General features: G+C 48.4%; 1 protein-coding gene across 1 annotated transcript; it reads right to left on the reverse strand.

Moving 5' to 3' along the window:
* Positions 1 to 1,520: 1,520 nt before the first annotated feature.
* Positions 1,521 to 18,029, reverse strand: Smim3 (small integral membrane protein 3). Its single transcript, XM_048331501.1, has 2 exons — positions 17,809 to 18,029; positions 1,521 to 2,822 (listed from the first exon to the last, which is right to left on the reverse strand). Exon 2 carries the CDS (start codon positions 2,809 to 2,811, stop codon positions 2,629 to 2,631), a length of 183 nt encoding a protein of 60 aa, XP_048187458.1. The 5' UTR covers positions 2,812 to 2,822; positions 17,809 to 18,029; the 3' UTR covers positions 1,521 to 2,628.
* Positions 18,030 to 20,991: the final 2,962 nt, after the last annotated feature.

The raw sequence follows: 20,991 nt of genomic DNA on the forward strand, positions 1-20,991 counted from the left end.
TTTCTTGTCAAAATATTACCGCCTCCCTCAGTTTCTCCCAAATTCCCTCCCGAGTCCTCTCCCACCAAGGTGTAGAGTTCATTTCCAACATAGTGTGCAGTGAGTATCACTAATGCATTGGTTCACCATTTCTGTGATTCCCTTCCTTTCTCCAAATCAGATAAACTCATATAAAAGACAAAGGGTTCGAAAATCGGAACAGCGACCATGGGGACTAAACCAGAGGAGAAAAAGGATGAGAGACAAAAGAAATAACTGTAAAAACAGTACACTATAAAAAAAAAGAAAACAACAACAAAATCTCGTTTCCATATCATGGAGATCATTTCAATTAGCATCATGTTATATGGTCCTATGTAATCTTCTATTGGGCTGTAGTAATCCTCTGTTAGGATTCTGCTAGACATATACTACTTATTACCAATGAGGGAGACCATGGAGCCTGCCTATGTGGATCTGCTTACTTCGCTTAATATGATTTTTTCCAGCTCTTTCCGTTACCTTACAAATGGGACGATGTCATTCTTTCTAATGGAAGCATAGAATTCCATTGTGTCTATATTCTATATCGTCTTTCTTTTTTGCTGTCAGTCCTGGGGCTTGAACTCTGGGCCTGGGCACTGTCCCTGAGCTCTTCAGCTCAAGGATAGCACTTTACCACTTTAGTCACAATGCCACTTCTCGTTTTCTGGTGGTTAATAGGAGAATCTTCAATATAGAAAATGCTGAGCTTGAAAACCCACAATTTTTAAAAGGATCAGAGAAGTATATGCTGCAAGGATCACCAGAATCCTTCCCAAATGAACAGTAGGCAAATAGCCATCTTACAAAGCAAACATCTGTGGAAGGCCCGCCTCAACTCCCGCTCAGGTGTGAGAACGCTGACTGTGTGGCCATTCACCAGAGCAGAGGCCTCATGACCTAGTTCTCCACCAAAGGCTCCATCTCTCACTACAGCACAGAGGAGGTTACTGAACTGGGGGAACACAACACACAGACCACAGAAGGAGGTAGATGAGTGTGACAGATTGTGATTGCTTTGCTCAGCATCTTGTCCAACTATTTGGGTGTGCCTCCCTGGATGTCAGAGGCTGGATAGCAAAAAAAAAGTCAAAGGTGCATTTCTCCAATGGTTCTGTGGCTAGAGATTCGCACGTGCCTGAGGTTTGGATGTTCAGATGCATGCATGCCAGCTTTCATTACAGAACCAGAAGATCTTTCCCAAGGAAGAGAATCAAATTTTGAAATAACTACAAACAGAACATATCCCCTGGCATAACAAAAGACCCAAAACACATAACTAATAATAAATTCATTATCTTATTTCCAAAATCAGTCCTCCTATGTTGCGTGTCTATGTCAACTTGTACAACTTGCTGAAGCTAGAATCCTGGAAATAAGTGTCTTTTGTTTCTCTCTATTTTTCTTTCAAATTACCTCCACCACCTGTAAGTCTAATGGAATACTTTCATTTGAGTTACATGTTTAATAGTTACTCTCAAAGAAAGACCTCAGACATGTTCGTTCTACCATTTTATTGGTCAATGGTTGCATACATTAATGAAACGAAGATAAAAGTAAAAGCATCATTTTCACACAACAACCCAATGTCTGTTCTATCTTCTTAATTTAATAAATCTCAGGATGCTTCTGATTTGGGTATTGAAGCTCTTGAGTAGTCCAGAAATATCTCTCTATAAATATAAGTCATAGCATCTAAAATACCTTCATGGTTTTGGGTTGGTTCCAAAGGTCTTGGGAATATCTTAAGATTTAAGTGCCTTGCATAGGCTGCAGCGCTGATGGGAGGGAGGGGGGGAGGGCAGAGGTAGCATGAGCTGGAACAGAGAAATACAACACCCCTAGTACGGAGAGTAGGGATGGAGTCCCTGAAAACCAGGCAGGAAATTCAGCACCTGCATATTCCAACCCTGCTTAACTGCGTGCAACTACAAGCCTGCTACCCTGATTCCCTTGGCATTGCCAATGATACGAGAACCTTTCTGCCATGTACACAGGGGCAGAGAGTGGCATAGAGAAGGTTCTGGAATGTTTTGCCTATCTCCTTATCCTGCATGTTCTGCTACACTAGCCCAACTGAGAAGATAAAGCGTTGGCACTCCAAAGAAAATGGGTGATACTCCACGAGGAAAGTAACTTGGGGCCAGTGTGCTGCTAGCCAACGGGCAGGAGGACAAGGGTAGAATATCCTTCGCTTTCTTCAGCCTGCAGGACACCGGCGAGGGCTGTTCTTTCCCTTGACATCTCCCTCAGCTCCCTTCAGCCCATCACTAGCATTTAACTTCTTTGGTTCTTCAGCTTCTCCGCAGGAGGCCAGTGGTGGAACACCTGCACATCTGTCATGGCCGAGCTGTTTGTGCATAAACCGCTCTCAGCTCCACCGCGTGTTCTGCTTCTCTCAACCCAGTGAGGAAGGAAGGGGGGGAATCCCCACCCAGCTGCAAATACGGAAGGCAGAGCATCATTTAACCAGCTTCACACATTCCGTCAGCCGCAGAATCAAACCTGAGGCCCAAGTCCAACCTCCAAGTCCTTCCCGCGGCTCCTCCACGCACAGGCGTGGGGAAGGGCATCCTGGCCTCCCCCCGCGGCCCGCCTGCCAGGGTCTCAGGCGGCCCCACTGAGGACAGGGTGGGTCCGCATGCGGTAGAGGATGACCGCCGTGGCCGGGCACAGCAACAAGGACGTCATGACGACGATGGTGGCCAGGATGAGGAGGACGATGACCCAGACATCCAGAATGTGCTTGGGAAGCACAACCTCCACAGCGGAGGGGGTGACGGCATCCATGCTGGCTCGCTCTGCAACAAACAGGGAGGGAAGATCAGTGCTGTGTGTCCTCATCCTGCCTCCCTAGACCGGAGGAAACAAACCTCCGCACGTCAGAGGTTCCTCCTAAACTTCCACCAACAGGAAGGGCAGTGGCTTCACTTCCTATTACCTCCTATTACCTGGCCCGTGATTGACACTTCAAGGTCCATTAACTCCTTCAGCCTGCATACCAAGCACTCACCCTGTGAGAGAGGAGCAATACCGCAATGCTAACTGTCCATTTCCTTGTTGGTCTTTATCTGCATTCATGTACAGGTTACCCATGAGGAATCAAAGCCTTAAACATGAAGACACGGTTCATTTGACCAAGAACGTGGACCCAAATGAGAAGAACTCAAGGGTTCCACACTTGCTTATAAATGACCATCTGACCAATCGAGGTCCCTTGTCTGTAAAATGAGACACTCACTGTGCTTGGTCCTGTGCCTTGGTTCCTATTCTCCTGGCAAGAGAACTCCCTCTTTTCTGAGCAGGAAACCTTCCTATCCCAGATGGTTTATTCTGAGCACTCCCCAGATCCAGGGAGGGAGTTAGGACCCTCGGCAGATCTCCACAGTCACACTCAGGGCATCCGCAGATGACAAGTGGCCAACCAAAATCCTCCCCGTACTTTATGTACAAGCTCTCAGGAAAGACAATTCTTTTCTCTGGAATTGCTAAATTGAAAGGATGTGGATCTATAAAGATTGAAAATGGAGAAACCTTGTCCGCATGGGAGAGTCTGTCTTACAGATACAAAGACAGAAGGGGTCTCCATGCTTACAAGAGCTCCTGGACCCAGCCCAAGCTTGATGCAATCTACAATGCTAGACACCCCAGACGGGAGCCAATCATCCATTGCTTCTGCTTAAACCAGTGTCTCATCCTCACAGATTTTTTTTTAAAAAAAGAGTTCAGATAGTAATCAGCTGTTCCCAGACAACTGTTAGTTCATAAAACCTTGGTGTCTTATTAATGTATCACATTACCCAGTCTTTATATCAAGTGCCAACCCTGTGAGAGAGGACTACTGTAACTGCCCAGTATTTTTGTTTCTAGGCCAAAAGAAATATCTAGAAGTTTGGTGTATTAAGAAGGTAGGCTCAAACAAGTAGGCAAGTATCTATGTCTTAAAAACATACTAATCACTTGAAAAGTACACAAATTTTTTAATTATTCCATTCTCAACCAGTTATTTCTTAGTGGAATATAGAAACTTGTTGGGAACTAGTAAACTTTTCAAATTTTCAAATAAGATTGAGAATTCCATCTCCTTTTCCATATCCATTTTTGTCAAGTACTTGAAGTATCACAGTAACTATCAAAAGTTTAACAAACACTATGTAGAACATGACCTACATCACTGGGAGAGAGAAAAGAAAGGGCTGACTACTGTCCAAAAAAAACATACTCTTCACCTGACTTTATACGTGTATACATCACCTATACAATGAAAATTTAAGAAAATGAAGCCAGGCACCAGTGGCTCACACTTATAATCCTAGCTACTCTGGAGGCTAAGACCTGAGGATCAAGTTTCAAAGCCACCCTAGATGGGAAAGTCTTTGAGACTTTTATCTCCTTAATCACAGATATGGAACAGGCCTGAGGACCAAGGGAACATAAATGAAGACCCAGAAATGAACCCACAGATCTATGGCCTAAAGACCTAGCGTTTGATAGAGCCCAAATAAAAGAGGATTGTGCTGGCAGAATTGGTTAGACACCTATAGAAAACTAAAGTTAGATCGTTATTTATCACCCTGGACCAGAATCAATTCCAAATGGATCAAAGACCTCCAGTAAAAGTAGATACCCTGAAAATATTACAAGATGGAGTAGGAGAAACATGAGGGCTTCTTAGCACAAGGCGAAACTTTCTTAATAAACACCCAGAAACACAACAAGCCAAAGAAAGGTTGGACAACTGGGATTACATTAAACTGCAGAGTTTCTGCATGGCAAAGGACATAGCCAGCAAGATAAATAGAAAGCCCACAGATTGGGAGATCTTCACTAGCCATACAACAGACAAGGGCCTCATATCTAAAATGTACTTAGAACTTCAAAAAATTAAGTCTCCCAAAAACAAGTCCTCAAAGAAACAAGTGTCCCACTAATAATAAGTGAGCTAAAGACTTAAAAAGAGACTCTTCTGAAAAAAGAACTGAGAATGGCCAAGAGGCCCATGAAGAAATGCTCAACATCTCTGGCCATAACAGAAATGCAAATCAAAACAACATTGAGATTCTACCTCATCCCAGTTAGAATGGTCATTATCAAGAAAAACAACAGATGCTGGCAGGGATGTGGCCAAAAGAGAATTCTACTACACTGTTGGTGGGAGTCTTCAACCACTCGGGAAAGCAGTATGGAGGTTCCTCAAAAGATTAAACATAGAGCTCCCCTATGACCCAGCAACCCCACTTCTGGGCATTTACCCAAAGGATCACAAGCAAGGCCATACTAAAGTTACCAGCACAACCATGTTCACTGCAGCATAATTTACCATAGCTAAGCTATGGAACCAACCCAGATACCCCTCAGTAGATGAATGGATCAAGAAAATGTGGTATATATACACAATGGGATTCTATGCTTCCATCATAAAGACTGACATCGCCCAAATAGAAATGGAAAAACTTTGAAAAAATCTTATTAAGTGAAGTGAGCCAGACCCAGTGATCCAGAAAAATAGATTCCATGGTTTCCCTCATTGGTAATAATTAGTATATGCTTAGGATAGTCCTAGAAGAAGATCACAATAGCTCAATCGCTATGTACATAGGACCATATAAAATGAAGCTAAGCGAAATGAACTCCAAGATATGGAAATGTGGTTTTTCGTTTTTGTTGTTATTTTTAATGTACTATGTGAAATTATTTCTTTTTTCTTTCTTTGAATAATTACTTATTTATTGTCTTTTTTTCTTTCCCATGGTTTATCCCCTGTTGTATTTGATTTTGGTACCCTGGGTATTATATATACATTTGACTGAATTAGTGATGGGAAGGTGAACGTCAAAATGGTGAGACAAAGGATAAATGGTGAGCCAGTGCAACAGCAATTCTCACAACACAATTGCTGGAAATTAACTATGTAACTTAGGGTGGACGACTGGGGGGAGGGAAGGTGGGATAAAAATGAGGGAGGAACAAGAAATGTACTCACTGCCTTACATACGTAACTGTAACCCTTCTGTACATCACCTTGACAATAAAATTAATATTGAAAAAGAAATAAAATAGAGAATGAATAATTTTCAAATGCACTTTGAAAGACGATGATACAACTGAACTACATGATTTGCAACAATGAAAACAGAACAATAAAACCTTTTGAGGTTGATGTGGGGAGGGAGGAGGGAGAGTGACAGAGGGGATTGACTGGCATACATTGTGAACATGTGCGGAAAGGGAGCTTACACACCATGAAATCCCCCTCTGCGTGACTATTGTGAGCTAGCAAAAGATACTGCTGGGGCTGGGGCTGGGGCTGGGATGCACTCAGGGGCAAAGGGCTTGCCTAGAAAGTGCAACGTCCTGGGTTCGATCCCAAGTGCCAAAAAGGAAAAGATACTGCTGGGGCTGGGAATATGGCCTAGTGGCAAGAGTGCTTGCCTCGCATGAAGCCCTGGGTTCGATTCCCCAGCACCACATATATGGAAGTGGCGCTATGGCTCACGTGCTAGCCTTGAGCAAAAAAAAAAAAAAAAGAGAAGCGAGGGACAGTGCTCAGGCCCTGAGTCCAAGCTCCAAGACTGGCCAAAAAAAAAGAAAAAAAAGAAAGAAAGAAAGATACTGCTGGGGCTGGGGCTGGGATGAGCTCGGGGGCAAAGGGCTTGCCTAGCAAATGCAATGTCCTGGGTTCAATCCCCAGTTACCAAAAAAGAAAAGACAAAAAATAAAAATAAAAAAGATACTGCTGGTGCTGGGAATGTGGCTTAGTGGCAGAGTGCTTCCCTAGCATGCACAAAGCCCTGGGTTTGATTCCTCAGCACCACGTAACAAGCCAGAACTGGTGCTGTGGCTCAAGAGGTAGAGTGCTAGCCTTGAGCAAAAAGAGGCTCAGGGACAGTGCTCAAGCCCTGAGTCCAGTCCCCAGGACTGACCAAAAAAAAAAAGAAGGAAACAATCTCCGAGATTCAAACCTGAGCCTCAGGTCTGAGCTTTGAGTCGTGAGGGTACCGGCGTGACGCACCCACTCCCTGCTTTTCCCTGTCTCTTCTAGCACTAAGCTTTGGAAATGGATTCCTATGTGCTCTGTAGCCAGGCTGGCCAGCCTGAGAAAGTTCCAAGATAAAGGAGAAGCCTGGAGCCGGGCTCCTCAGTGACACAGCATGATGGAGCTGCGGCCTGCAGAGAAGGGAGAGGCGAAGCCAGAGAGACAGCATCGTGTTCTCCAAGGACTGAACCCGAGGAGAGGAAGAGTTACAGACAAGCGGGCCAGGAAACCCTTTGCAGTCTGCTGCTGACATCAACAGCCAGCCTGCGCTGGGCCAGAGGAGCCCCGCCAACGTCCTTCCAGTAAACCTGTCAACATCAAACCTCACCACGACTCCAGATGCCAGGAATACTGAATCTCCCGGACTGATTTTCATGAGCAAACCCGGTCATTTACAGGAACACAGGCTTCACGGCTCACCCACAAACATGAATCACAGAACAGTGAAGCTAGAGCTGATGCTGTTTCATAGATGGTGTTAAATAAGGGGGGCACCACTTTCAACTCTACGGGGTCCCCTAATCATTCAAACACATGACTGTGACTTGAGAAAAAACTTTCTGTGACTTGGATCCTAGCCTGTTGCAGAATTACTCTTGAGCAAATGAAAATGTATTCAGAACACATAAAAGCAGAGAAAAGTTACAAGCAGGACTGGGTAAATATGCTTAGAGACTAAGAACTAGAGATTAGAGCCAGCACTGAAGGCTTACACCTGTAACCCTAACTACTTGGGAAGCTCAGATCTGAGGATCAAACTTTAAAGCCAGCATGGGCAGAAAAGTCTAACCAACAAAAAGCCAAACTAACCAACAAAAAGCCAAAAGTGGATCAAGGGTGGAGTACCAGCTTTGAGCAAAAAAGTTCAGGGAAAGTGCCCAGGCCCTGAGGTCAAGCCCCAGTACTGGCAGCCAAAAAAGAAAAAGGGGGAGAAAGAAAGAAACGGAGAAGAAGAAGGATGAGGGGAGGCAGAAGTGAAATACTGACGCTTTTCACATACGAAATTCTAACCTAATACAACTGTGAAAAACAAGGAACAGTGAATTGAAGACCAGATCAAGAGAAATACATAGGACCTGGGTGCCAGTGTTCCTGCGCTTCTCAGGAAGGCGAGATCTGAGGAGCACAGTTTAAAAGCCGTCCTGGGCAGAATCTTTGAGAGTCCCTCTCCAATTAAGTAGCAAAAACCTGGACTAGAAGCATGGCTCTGATGGTAGAGTGCCAGCCATGAGGCAAGCAAGAACAGAAGCCCTGAGTTCAATCTGAGACATTGGGGATGGGGAGGACCTTAGAATGAGATAGAGAAACAGAAGGACAGAAAATATTGAAAACTGGGTAAGGAACTTAGCTGCAAAATGTAATATGCACGTAATTAGCACACCCACAGGAAGGGACCTTACCCACCTAGCCCACACCCATGTCTTCTGCACAGAGGGTCCCTCTGCTCAGCCATATTGAAGAAACCTGCTTCTTAACCCAATAAAACACCAAGATCTTAGACTCTGATAAGGCCAAAGCAACTTTGAGGTGGTGGGAATATTTAGGAACAAGAAAGAATGTGGAGCGAACCTTTCCTTTACATGCACACCACAGAATCATAGTAAAGCCCACATTCTGGGGTGAGTGAGCTCGTGTTTAACCGTGGGTCCACAACTCTCAAGCTAAGCAACCTTGAATAAATTACTTGAACTTCCTCCTGCTTCTGTTTCCTCGGCTGAAAACAAAACCAAATATGGCAAACTAATATCTGCCTCCCAGGATGAGGAAAAGCATGCCAGATAATCACACAAAGCACGGAGAGTATTCTGATGGAGTGTATGCTCTACAAATGTGCTTTCTTATGATGGTTAAAAATTCCTGCCTGTGAGGGCTCACTAACCCAAGCAAGGATCTTTCCTTCCTCCCGCTAGTTTGTAAGCAACTGAGGTTTGGACATGCCTTTCCTTTATCCACAGAGATGGCAGGTGACGCTGTGGTCTGAATATGGTTTGCTCCCCAAAGGCCCATGTGCTAGATTCGTCCTCAGCGTAGCAACAGTAAGAGGCACTGATGCCTCAAGGGACAGGATGAGATCAGACGGGTCCACCCTGCTTTCCCTTTGTTCTTCCACCATAGTCTCTCCAGAAGCCAAGCAGATGCCAGTCGCTTGCTCTTAAACCTAAATAACCATGTTGCTTACAACCTACCCAGCTCCAGGGATTTTGTCATAGCAGTACAAAACCGACAAGGAAAACTGATAACCTATATTAATGGTGTGTGTGTGTGTGTGTGTGTGTGTGTGTGTGTGTGTGTGTGTGGTGTGCACCTCTACGGGGGCTTGAATTCAGTGTCACACCCTCCCTCTTGGCTTTTTCACCCAAGGTGCTTTACCATCTCAGCCACACCTCTACTTACAGCTTTTTGTTGATTAACTGAGGATAAGAGCCTCACAGATTTGCCCCCCTGGGCCAACTTGAACTTGTGATCCTCACATCTCTGCTTCCTAAGCAGCTATGATTAGAAGTATGAGCCACCAGTGCCTGGCTATGGCTTTCTTTTTTAATCAATCTCATCAATGACTAAATTGTGCTATTCCTTCAGTTTTAGCCTAGGATTGGCATTGTTAATAATTTAATAAACATTTACAGCACTGTAATTAATATTGGAGGTAGAAAAGTAAATGTAGATAGAGATCAATACAGTTTTGCCCTTAAGTTTACTCTCTTCTGAAATAAACATCAATCAAAGATACTTTATGCCTAGGTTTTTCACATAAGCATCTGTTCAGTGTAATTAAAAACAGAATTTGGATGATTCAATTAAGCTCAGCAAGCATTAAAAAAAGCCATCAGTTATAATCACTACTTGCAGAGAAATGCCAACTACTTAGAATCCTTAAAGCAGATACCCACCATAGTGATGGTGTAAGCCACTCACTTCTGGAAATGAGTCAGCAAGTGAAGAGAACATAGCCTATGGCTATGTCCAGGATCTGGATTTGAATCCTGCCTTCCACTCTTTGCGGCTTTGGTGGCCTCATTTAAGCATCTCCAAACCTCAACCACATCACAGCATCCCACTGTGAAGATAAAGTGATATCGGGAGCATTCGCAGCGGGTCAGAGGCTATTCAGCCTCATTCCTTTGCTGTGCCTGCGTGGAACAGAAAGCCTAACAACACGGAAGGCCTTTTATAGGGGCTTGGGAAGAACGGCAGGGATCCAAAGGGAAGAAAGGAGATCCGGCAGGAGCAGCATGGACACCACCGACAAAGCCAAACCCGGAGGAACCAGACACCACATAGCCTGGCAGCCTGATAAAAGCTTCGCCACTTGGAATGTCCGTTGCCTAATTTGAAAATAAGAACAACAATAACTAACAATATCAGGAGTTTGCTGGGGTGCTATGAGCCAGCAGGAGAACCAGACATAATGCAGCACTGTGGTGGAGATCTGAAGCGCGGTAAAGCAAGCAGAGGACAGAGGTGTGGTCCGTGGGTAGGGCCCAGGAGACCCTGGCCTTCCCTTTTCCTTTCTGTGGGTCTCACCTGCTGAGAGGCACCCAGCTTGCTTAACCACACATCCCATTACCACATGAGCCCTGACATAGACCCAAAAGCATAGGGCTAATGGATCACGACTGTGAGCCAAACTCAACTTTAATTCCCTATAAGTTGATTACCTTGGGTATTTGTTATTGTTACAGAAAGCTAACACAAATATTTAGGATAATGCCTAGTACACAACAAGGCCTCTATAAAATTAAACTATGCCAAGCTAGCGAACAACAGGGAGAAAAAAATCCTACAAAAGAGTTTACAGTGGCACATGTCCACTTGGGAGGTCGAGGAAGAAGAATAACCCAGTTCAAGACCAGCCCATGAGGATTCAGGGTGTGGCTCAAGTAGCAGAGCCCTTACCCAGTAGTAAACAGGAGGCCTGGAATTCAATCTTCAGTGCCACAAAGCAAAAGGAGAGAGACGGGAGACAGAGAGAGAGTGAGCGACAGCGAGACAGACAGACAGGAGACAGAGAGAGGGGAGACTAAGCATGTTGGAAGGCCCTACCATGAATTAAGGTTCTACGACTGCTCTCAAGCTTATCTGAATCTGTAAGCCTGATAGCCTCCTCTCCCACAGCTTAGCATGCTCCTTTCCTAAGCGACACTAGGTCCATCTAGTAGGGGCAGTAAATAATCAGCCTCCACCCCCTTTTCCTTGAGATGGCATTCCTTAGGGCAACTACGACCCCGTAAGGCAGCAAGAGCCCCTCGGCGTGACCTTCAGGCCTGGGCAGCTGCAGGACCCCTATCTACCATTTAGACAGCAGCCATCAATCCTAACCCGCCATGATGAAGGCCCTGGTGCACCGTCCACGCCAGGTCCCCACCCCCAAGACCTCGGAGGTTACATAGGTCACCCCAGACAATAACCGGCACTTCTCACTTCTACCTGGTGAGACGGGGTCTTGCAGGTCCCTTTGGTGGTAATAAACCTTTCCTTTGTTTTTTTGTACCTAGATGTCTGCGTGGTTTCTGGCAAAGTCTAATATAGTCTAACAGAATCCAATGTAGAAAACCACAGCAATAAATTCCATGAGCAAACAGCCTTTGATGGTCTGTTTTGGAATTTGCCCTTCCACCGGAAATAGCACAACCTCCACATCTGAACTGTACCTAACAGTTATTGTTTGAGAGACTGCCAATAATGGTTACCCAACTGGTTTTACCACCAAGGAGCCTTACTAAGGAAGAAGACAATAAATGAAAAGACTTCCTGCTAGCAGGCAAGCCTAATTATCAAAAAAATGGTGGGGGGGTCAGACAGAGGCAGGTGGCATCTTGCAGGTGTGGCCATCATCCAGCATTGCTGGAACGCTGAGCAGGTATTGCTGCTGATGTTTTCTTTCCACCAGAGACACAGAGAAGAGACGGCTAGAAGCAGCTGTGTCACTCATACTGAGGGTGTCTGAAGAGTGTTGGCTGTTCAAGCAGCCTACATTAGCCACTAAGAACCATTACCTAATGGTTCTCAGGACTCAGCCCTCAAGTAAGGGTTTGCCAGCAATGTTCCCTTGCAAAAGTTCCCTCCCAGGAAGAGCTGCTGACAATGACGGGAAAGAATAGAATACTTAGGACAGATGGAAGAGGGCAGCCAAGTGCCAAGGGAAGTCCCACTGCCCAGCTTCAATCCAGGATGCCTAGTGACCTGTGCCCTGAGGCCTGGTGGTACCTGAAGACCTTTGAGCTGCTGCTCCTACTTCTTAGGACGCTAGCAACATTTCGAATAGGCCTCTGTCCATGTCTCCATGTTCACTACCAACGGAAATGTGACCATTTGGAAGACTTTCCAGATCCCTGTTAAACCACCACTGACATCCACCAGCCACCATTGCCTCTTATCTTTTGTTTACACTTTCACATCTAAAATCCCTCTGTCACTCACTTATTTTTATTGGGTGTGTATGCATGTGTGTGTGCGTGTGTGTATGCCAGTGCTGGGCCTTGAACTTGAGGCCTGGGCACAGTCCCAGAGCTGTTTGTGCTCAAGGCTAGCAACCTACCACTTCTGTCTCTTTGCTGGTTAATTGAGGATAAGAGTCTGATGGGCTTTCCTGCCCAGTGGGCTGTGAATTGTGGTTCTCAGATCTCAACCTCCTGAATAGCTAGGATTACAGGCGGGAACCATCAGCACCTGGCTCTGTTGGTGTTTATTCCAAACAAGCTAAGGACTTGTTCTTGTGATTCCACAAATGCAAGCATGCAGGAGCAGCAGCCTGGATTTGGTTTGCCGCTGTGTCCTGAATACCTGTCCCAGTGCCTGGCACACTTAATGGCCCACAGAAGTCAGACCAATGAAAAAATGGATAGGAGATGACCGGTTACTTCAGATGTGAGCACAGCTCGTGCTACTGAGCTGGCAGAAGAATTCCAGTTAGAATCCTGAGCCCTACAAGAAGTCTTCTTCATCAAATCCCAAAGTCACCACCATAACAGAGGATGTAAAATTACATGCTCAGATCTCAGCCTATCTGGGGTTCTCACCCAAAAACGAATAAGCAAGCCTTTTTCTTTCTTAGTCCACCAACCATATCTGCGTGTGTGTGTGTGTGTGTGTGTGTGTGTGTGTGTGTGTGTGTGTGTGTATGAAGCAGAGGACTGGCCTTTCGGAATCACATTCTGGAGGATTCTTTCTTGTTAACTCACTGGGGCTGGTGCAGAAATTGAGGGGGGTGATGCCCAGGGTGTGAGTGTTTCTCTCTCTCTCTCTTTCTCTCTCTCTCTTTCTCTCTCTCCTCAGAAGAGAACAGAGCCTGCTGAAAGAGGAGGCCTGTTTCCCATGCCAAGCCTAATGAGGACATCTTCACTGTGAGAAATGCCCTTCTTCTCTTGCGTATCAGCCTCAAACATTCGTTCGCCTAGCCCAGAGTTGTTTCACCCGGGACTTTTGTCCCAAAGAAATGGGCTACAGGAAGGAATGTACAGAACACACAAACTATCACTAATGTGATGTGAATCAAATCAGAGGCCTTTCTCTGGTGCCCAAGGTCTCCGGGGAGTATCCCGTTCTCATTTCACCCAACCGGCCCTTCCTTCTTCCTCGACATGCTTACCAAACTAAAGATCTCTTCCCAAACAGATTCTCTCTGCTCCTCTGTGGCTGGAAAAATGGAAAAACACCAGAATATTTATTCCAAGGAGTTCAGAAAGGCAGACAGAGCTTTCCAAGACAGAACATAGACTGCATCGGACCAGCCAATCACAAAGTCTCAAAACCCAACAGAAAATGAGCAAAAGAAAATCCAAAAACCCAGGCCAAATCCACAACATCCTGTTCAAGCCACCACTATCCATCACTGTCATTTGCCAGTGACTAAGAGGAGACTCCATGAAAGGAGTTACATGGGGTGGGGGTAGGGGGAAAACCACTGGGTGGGGTGGTACTGAGCCCTGCCTCACTGTGACTCTGAACGGGATGGCCTCCCATGTATGTCAGGCAGAATGGCCATCTCAAAGATGTCCATGTCCTGGTCCCCAGAACCTCAAATATGAAAACAGAAGAATGACTCAGAGGGCAGAGCCATGAGAAAACCAGCCAAGAAAAACAGCAGCTGCCAAAGGCAAGAAAAGACTCTCCCTTTACAACCTGCAAGAAACCGGCAGCCTTGGATCAGCAATGATAGGAAATAAATTCTGCCAACAATTCCAAGGAGCAGGAAATCAATTCCCCCCAAGAACTTCCAGAAACAAACACAGGAGAGGATTCTAATGGTGTAACTCCACTGAACGAAATTACAATTTAATAAAAGAAATAGTAAATTGTATTGAAAGGCTAGAGGAGGTTGGAAGAGATGGGAGAGAACAATAGGAGTGACTTGATCAAGATGCATCGTACTCATAATCTGACATGTTGAGTTGAAACATCTTTGTACAGCTACTTAAAGAGATAGATAAGATGAATGGATGAATGGAGAGATAGATTCTTTTTAATGAAGGAAAAAGCCAGGCACCAATGGCTCATACAGGTAATCCTAGCTACTCAAGAGGCTGACATCTAAGGATCACTGTTCAAAGTCAGCCTCAACACTCCATGACACTCTTATCTTCAATTTATTTTTCTTTAAAAAAAAAATCTGGAAGTGGGTCTGTGGCTCGAGTAATGAAGCAGGGGAAAAAAGGGAGGGATATAGTAGCTTGATAACACTTTGATTTTAGTCTTGAGGGACCCATACTGAACTCTGCTGACCTACAAAAGTAGAAGTTATTTTTTCAATGTTCTATAGCCCCTAAACGTAGGCATAAGTTGTTTCAGCTGCATTCACAGAAGGATGCATGAACAAATCACTCTTCCCCACTGGACTAGGGGTTTGCTGTCAGCCAACTGGAAAGAATGGACCAGGTGATTTCTCAGCATCGGGCCACTCTCCTGACACCCTGCCTCCCCCCTAGCTCTGTCCTGAGTCTCAGGACGGATCTGAGTTGAAGACCATTAAAATAAAAATCCAGAAGAACATAAAGGAAGAAAAAATGTCATCTTTAAAAAAGTCCCATGGTGGGGCTGGGAATGTGACTTAGTGGTAGAGTGTTTGCCTCGCATGCATGAAGCTCTGGATTCGATTCCTCAGCACCACATAAACAGAAAAAGCTGGAAGTGGCGCTGTGGCCCAAGTGGCAGAGTGCTAGCCTTATGTAAAAAGAAGCCAGGGACTGTGCTCAGGCCCTGAGTCCCAAGCCCCAGGACTGGCAAAAAAAAAAAAAAAAAAAAAAAAAAAGTTGCATAGCTACCAGGTGCTGGTAGCTCAAGCCTCTAATCCTAGCTACTCAGGAGGCTGAGATCTGAGGATAGAGGCTCAAAGCCAGCCTAGTCAGAAAAGTCCCAGACTCTTAATTCCAACAAACTACCAAAAAAAAATCCAGACATAGCACTATAGCTTACATGATAGAGTACTAGCCTTGAACCAAAAAAGAGCAGCTCAGGCCCTGATTCAAGCACACGCACATGCACACGCGTGTGCACACATACACACACTAAGCAGAAAGTCCCCTGGCTTGCCACTTGCTACTTCCATGACCAAACCCCTGAGGAATGAAATAGGAAGTCTGAAAAAGGAGAAAGAAAGCCACAGAATCAACTGGTGGAGGCTGCCCCCAGTTAAGGATTCAGGGGCCCTGTGGATTAGTGATTGTGCCTGGGGCCCTGGCGTCTGTACAGGATATTCCTCATCATTAGTTGCAACTAATTTGGGACACACAGATTGGTTTTCTGACTCTCCTCCCTCCCCTATTTCATCCTCCAGAAGTACTGGGTCACCAAGTCATCCACATGCTGACACTCAATCAGCCAGTCAAAGAACCCAGTTCATTAAAGAAGCTGTATCTACACACAACCAAGTTGACGTGCACAGTCTGAATCTGACTTGATGCTTTACACTTCTAATTCTGGCCTTTCTCTTTTATTCTATTCAAAGTTTAGCCTTCAGCACTCTGTTTTCTCTTGAGGTTCACCTTTGCACCCAAGTAGGCTAAGGATCCACTAACACACTGACCATCAGACTCTGACTTAACTTTCCCCAAGACAGGGAAGCTGGGAACCTGGCTTTTCCTGGATTCCAATACAACTCAGGGGACAGATCCTGGAGGCGAACTGCCCTGGTCTGCCGCTTACTTGCTGGGAGAGCTTGGGTGAGCTCCGCCCTCCGGCTACACACCTACTAGGATGTGGTAGAGACTAAATAATAAAGACATGTAAAATGACGAGAATTTCGTCCTGCCAGTAAGCGCTCGGGTAAAGTCAAGCACAGTTAGCCAGTCCGGGTGGGGGCGGGGCACGGAAGGGTGCAGTGGTGTGTGATGACGTCAGCATTTACCCCTATAAACTGGGGGGGGGGGGGCGGGTGAAGGGTTGCTGTATGGGCCTTTGAAAGACAGCTCCTTTCCCCCTGGAGATACTCCCTTTATTTGCATGTTTTAATGCACAGGGGGGAAATACGTTGTTAAGAGGAGAATCAGAATTAAGCTGGGGAAACACCTGTGTTCACCACTAGTCCTGGAGCCCAGTGTCCGACCCAAGCGCAGCCTCCAGGCCTCACCACAGACAGTTCCGGGGGCGCCCTCTGGCTCCCCACAGGCAGGGAGGAATCCCCCGACCTTGGGCGCAGGGAGCCGGGCTCGGAGGTGCGCCCGGGCGGTCGGGGTGGGCGGTGGAGGCGGTGTGGCCGGCTAGCGCCTGGCTCTCGGCCCCGCGGTGGGCAGCTGGGGAGACCCGGCTCTGCGGGAGGCCGAGGCACACTTGGGGCGCGTTTCGGTCCTAGAAGCGTGTGGAGTCCTGCCGTCCGCTGAGCGTCTCCCGCGGGTGCCAGGCCCGGCTAAGGCGCACCCCGGTGTCAGCGTCGCCGCGCCGCTTCCTCGAGGCGCAGCCGGGGTCCAGATCCGCCCCGGTCACTCCAAGCTCGCCCCCCCCCGCACCCCACTGCCCCCGGGACGCCCGCTCCTTCGGGGCCGAACACCGCGCACCCAAGCGGCGGCCCTGGACTCCCAGCACGAGCGGCTCCCACCCGCAGCGCCGGGGCCGAGGAGCCGAGAGCCACCGCCCCGCGGCCCCGGGGAGCGGCCGGTCCGCCGGTGGCGAAGCCGCGGGGCCCGGCGCGGCGCGCCCCGCCGACCGCTCCGGGTAACCACCCCCGAGGGCGCACGGGGTCCAGCCCGCGCCCCTCAGCGCGCCCCTCGCCGGGCACACTCGTCCCCGCCAGCCCCGTGCCACCCCGAGGAGGTCTGGGGTGCGGACACGCAGCGGTTCGGACAGCAAAACGGGGTGCGATTTAAGGGCGCGGGGCAGAACACCGGAGCGGGGGTGCGCGGGGGACCCGGGCCTCCGCGGGACGCCGTGCGCTCGCCCTTCCCGGACTGCCCCGGATGGCTTTCCGTGTCACAGACGGAGAGCCGGGTTGAGAGGCGGGGTGAAGCCGCTAGGGGCAGAATGGGGGTCCGAGGCCTCCAGTGCGGCGGCCGAGCGCCCACCCGGGTCGGGTAAACTTCTGTCCGGGCGCCGCGGAGACCCGAGCGCCGCGCCCGGACCGGAGCCCGGACGCCGGGCTGGGGGGGCGGCGAGCTCCCCGACCACGCCGGGCAGGGCGCCCCGAGCTCCGCGCGGGCTCCGCGTCCAGGCTCGGCTGGCCCCGGGTGGTGTGCAGAGGGGCCGGGGACCTGGGGGAGGGACGACGCGGAAGACCCCGGCCCCGGGGAGCCTCACCCCCGGCGGCCGGCGGCCTCACTCACCCAGGGCTCCCGGGGCTGCTCGGAAGCCCGCGGCCCCCGCCGCCGCCCGGATCGCGGCGAGCAGGCGGGCCGCCCGGGGTCGCTCGGGAGCCGGCAGCCGGCAGCCGGAAGCGGCAGCCCGCCTCGGAGCCACGGAGCCTGGCCGCGCCCGGGACCTCCCCGGCCCCGCCGAGCCCGGCGCAGCCCCGGTGCGCGCGCGAGGGCGCACGCGTGCGTGTGGCTCCGCACCCCGAGCGCGGGCGCCGGGACCTCCCCGGAAAGCCCGCGCCCCCCGCCGGGCCGGGCTGCCCCGCCTCGCCCCGCCTCGCCCCGCCTCGCCCCGCCTCCCCACCCCGGGGAAGCCGGAGCCCGCCCGGCTCCCCCAGCCTCCCGCGGCGCGAGGGGAGCCGGCGGAGGAGGCCGGGGGCCCCCGGGGGTCCCCCTGGGGCTCACGAGGGGCCTCGTCCCCTCGCTTTTGAGGCGGGGCCGGGCAATCTGCTTGCTGTGTTGTAAACCGGGGGGGGGGGGGGGGGGCAGCCGGCTCCGTGTCCTCCGAGACCATTTCCAGACATAACCCAGACATGAAAAAACAAAACCGAAGTCTGGACGTCGATCCTTGGGAGGGTTAAAAACAATGAAGAGAGCAAGGGGTGGGGAGGGAGGGCGGGAGAACCGTGAGGGAGGGGTGACAAGCGTGACCGGCGACGCCCTGGCTGCCTGGGTGCGTGACGGTGACCCCTCCACGGGGCCTGGACAAAAGAAGCAGGCCCCGGGGCGCCTGGGGTGCGGGTGCTGGCTGGGACGCCCCCGGACCGAGGTGGGAGGAGCTGGGTGGCGGGGTCGCCGGCTGCACCCCGCCCGCCTGCGCGGTCACCTGGTCCGTTAGAGTCAGCCTGGGGGGGGGGGGCGCCCACCTTCGCCCTGCGCGTCCGCTCGCGTCCCCGGCGTCCACGCAGGGCAGCGCCAGCTTCCCGATTCCCTGTTCCCCTCCGGGACCCTTAGCGTGGGGGAAGACTCCCGTGTGTTCACTTCGCGGTGTGGGGAAGGAAGCACGGGCCTTGAACTCACGGCCTCCTCCCTCCCCCACGAACACACAGGGTTTCCTCTGACTCCGGGGTCAGATCCACAGAAATGACATCAAATCACCATTCCACTCCGGGATGCCACTGTGTCAGAGGGAGGGGAATGAGGATGAGAAGTGATCTGACAAGCACTTGTGAGGCTGACCATCCGAGAGCATGGCGTTTTGTTTTGTTTTGTTTTGTTTTTGTCGGTCATAGGGCTTTGAACCACCGTCCTCAGATCTCAGCCTCCTGAGTAGCTAGGATTACAGACCTGAGCCACCAGTGCCCAGCTAATGGGTTTTAAAAGAGAAGACACAGGATCCTGAAAATATGGACATTCCACATGCTTTAATACAGCACTCACCTACGGCAGAAAAATAAATGTTGAAGGGCCTTAACTTAGTGCAAACTGTCCCCTGGCTAGTGGAATGGGAACGGCACCAAAGCCCCAGTGCTGTCCTCCCTCCTGAACAGGGCAGAAGTTGAGGAGCAGAGCCACCATCACAGATGCTACCCCAAAAGTAAGCCAAAAAAGAAAAACTGAGTGCCCCAAGAAGAGTAAACATCATTGCAGCCTCAGTTGGAGTTTGAATCCTATCGACCCAAGATATTTAATTTTCACTTATAGAAGTGTGTTTACTCAGTTATGAAGAATGACATGATATGTTGGATTGGAAGTTAGGAAAGCAAATTTCACCCAGTAGCTAAAGAATCATCAGTATCTCACTTTCTTTGCTTGTAAAATAGTAAAATAGAAACTGTTCTCCCTGTTTAGCATAATCATTATTTCATTCATGTATCTCTTTCCTCAAAACTATTTGTTGGGGGCTGGGAAGGTGGCCTAGTGGTAGAGTGCTTGCCTCCCATACATGAAGCCCTGGGTTTGACTCCTCAGCGCCACATATATAGAAATAGCTAGAAGTGGCCCTGAGGCTCAAGTGGTAGAGTGCTAGCCTTGAGCAAAAAGAAGCCAGGGACAGTGCTCAGGCTCTGAGTTGAAGCCCCAGGACTGGCAAAAAACAAACAAACAAAAGGTATAACCTTAAATAAGGAAGAAAAGTTCATGAATAAGTTCTCATATCTGCAGAAAAAGGTTCAGGATTATTGAAAAATGAATCTGAATTCTGGTTCTGAAACTTACCATGCATAGCCTTGGATAAAGTGTTTAATGTCTCTAAGCCTCAGTCTCCCTCCCTATTAAATATGAACACTGGGTCCTACTCAGAAGGCTTCAATGAGGAGGAAATACAACCAAGTGAAATTATGAATGTGAATATTACTTGGGTACATAGAATATATGAAGTACACATTTAATATGTGGGATTTTCCCTGTACCCTGGAGTCTTATAATATGTACAATGGGGCCCTGAATCTTTACTAAATTGAGACAAATTAAAGGAAAAATTAAAAATCTAACCCATATCCTTCAGTTTATAGATGAGAAACTGAGGCTCAATGATATTGAGCTACATACATGGTCATCAGCTGGTAATGGTTGGAGCCAAGAATGTGAACCCAGAATTATCTCACTGAACCTAAATTCTATTCATCTTTGCAAACTTTAAGCAGGATTTTATCAAAATCCTTCCTACATTCAAAACCCTGGCTGAAATATTGTCCTTTCTATTACCAGTGCGTGGGAACAGGATAAATGCTATATTCAATTAATTAATTCGATGTTCAAACAGATTCCAGATTTCTTGAACTCATGCCATTAATTAATTAACTGATAGGAAGAAACAGAGTCACCACAACTAGGTTTTTTTACTCTTTTACCTAAAGTTACATGCTTGAAACTGTACTATATTAAGCCAGAATTTTTCAGAGAAACAGAATCAATTGGATACATGTATATGTTTAATGTGGAGAAAGAGAGAGACACACACACACACACAGAGACACAGAGAAAGGTTTAAGGAATTGGCTCATATGACTGTGAAGGCTGGAAAAATCTGAAATCTACAGGGAAAGTCAGCAGGCTAAAGACTCAGGAAGAGCTGACGTTTACAGCTGGAGCCATTCTGGCGGTCTGGTGGCAGAATTCCCTGTTCCTCGGGGAAGATGGATCTTTTGCCGGAGACCTGCAGTTGATTAGATGAAGCCAAGCAACATTATAGAAGGTAATTTGCTTTACTCAAAA

The sequence above is a fragment of the Perognathus longimembris genome, chromosome 22 (assembly GCF_023159225.1).
Source record: "Perognathus longimembris pacificus isolate PPM17 chromosome 22, ASM2315922v1, whole genome shotgun sequence".
Classification (NCBI taxonomy): domain Eukaryota; kingdom Metazoa; phylum Chordata; class Mammalia; order Rodentia; family Heteromyidae; genus Perognathus; species Perognathus longimembris.

Coding starts and splice junctions, on each gene's coding strand:
- Smim3 (XM_048331501.1), bottom strand. CDS start 2,811: ATGGATGCCGTCACCCCCTCCGCTGTGGAGGTTGTGCTTCCCAAGCAC.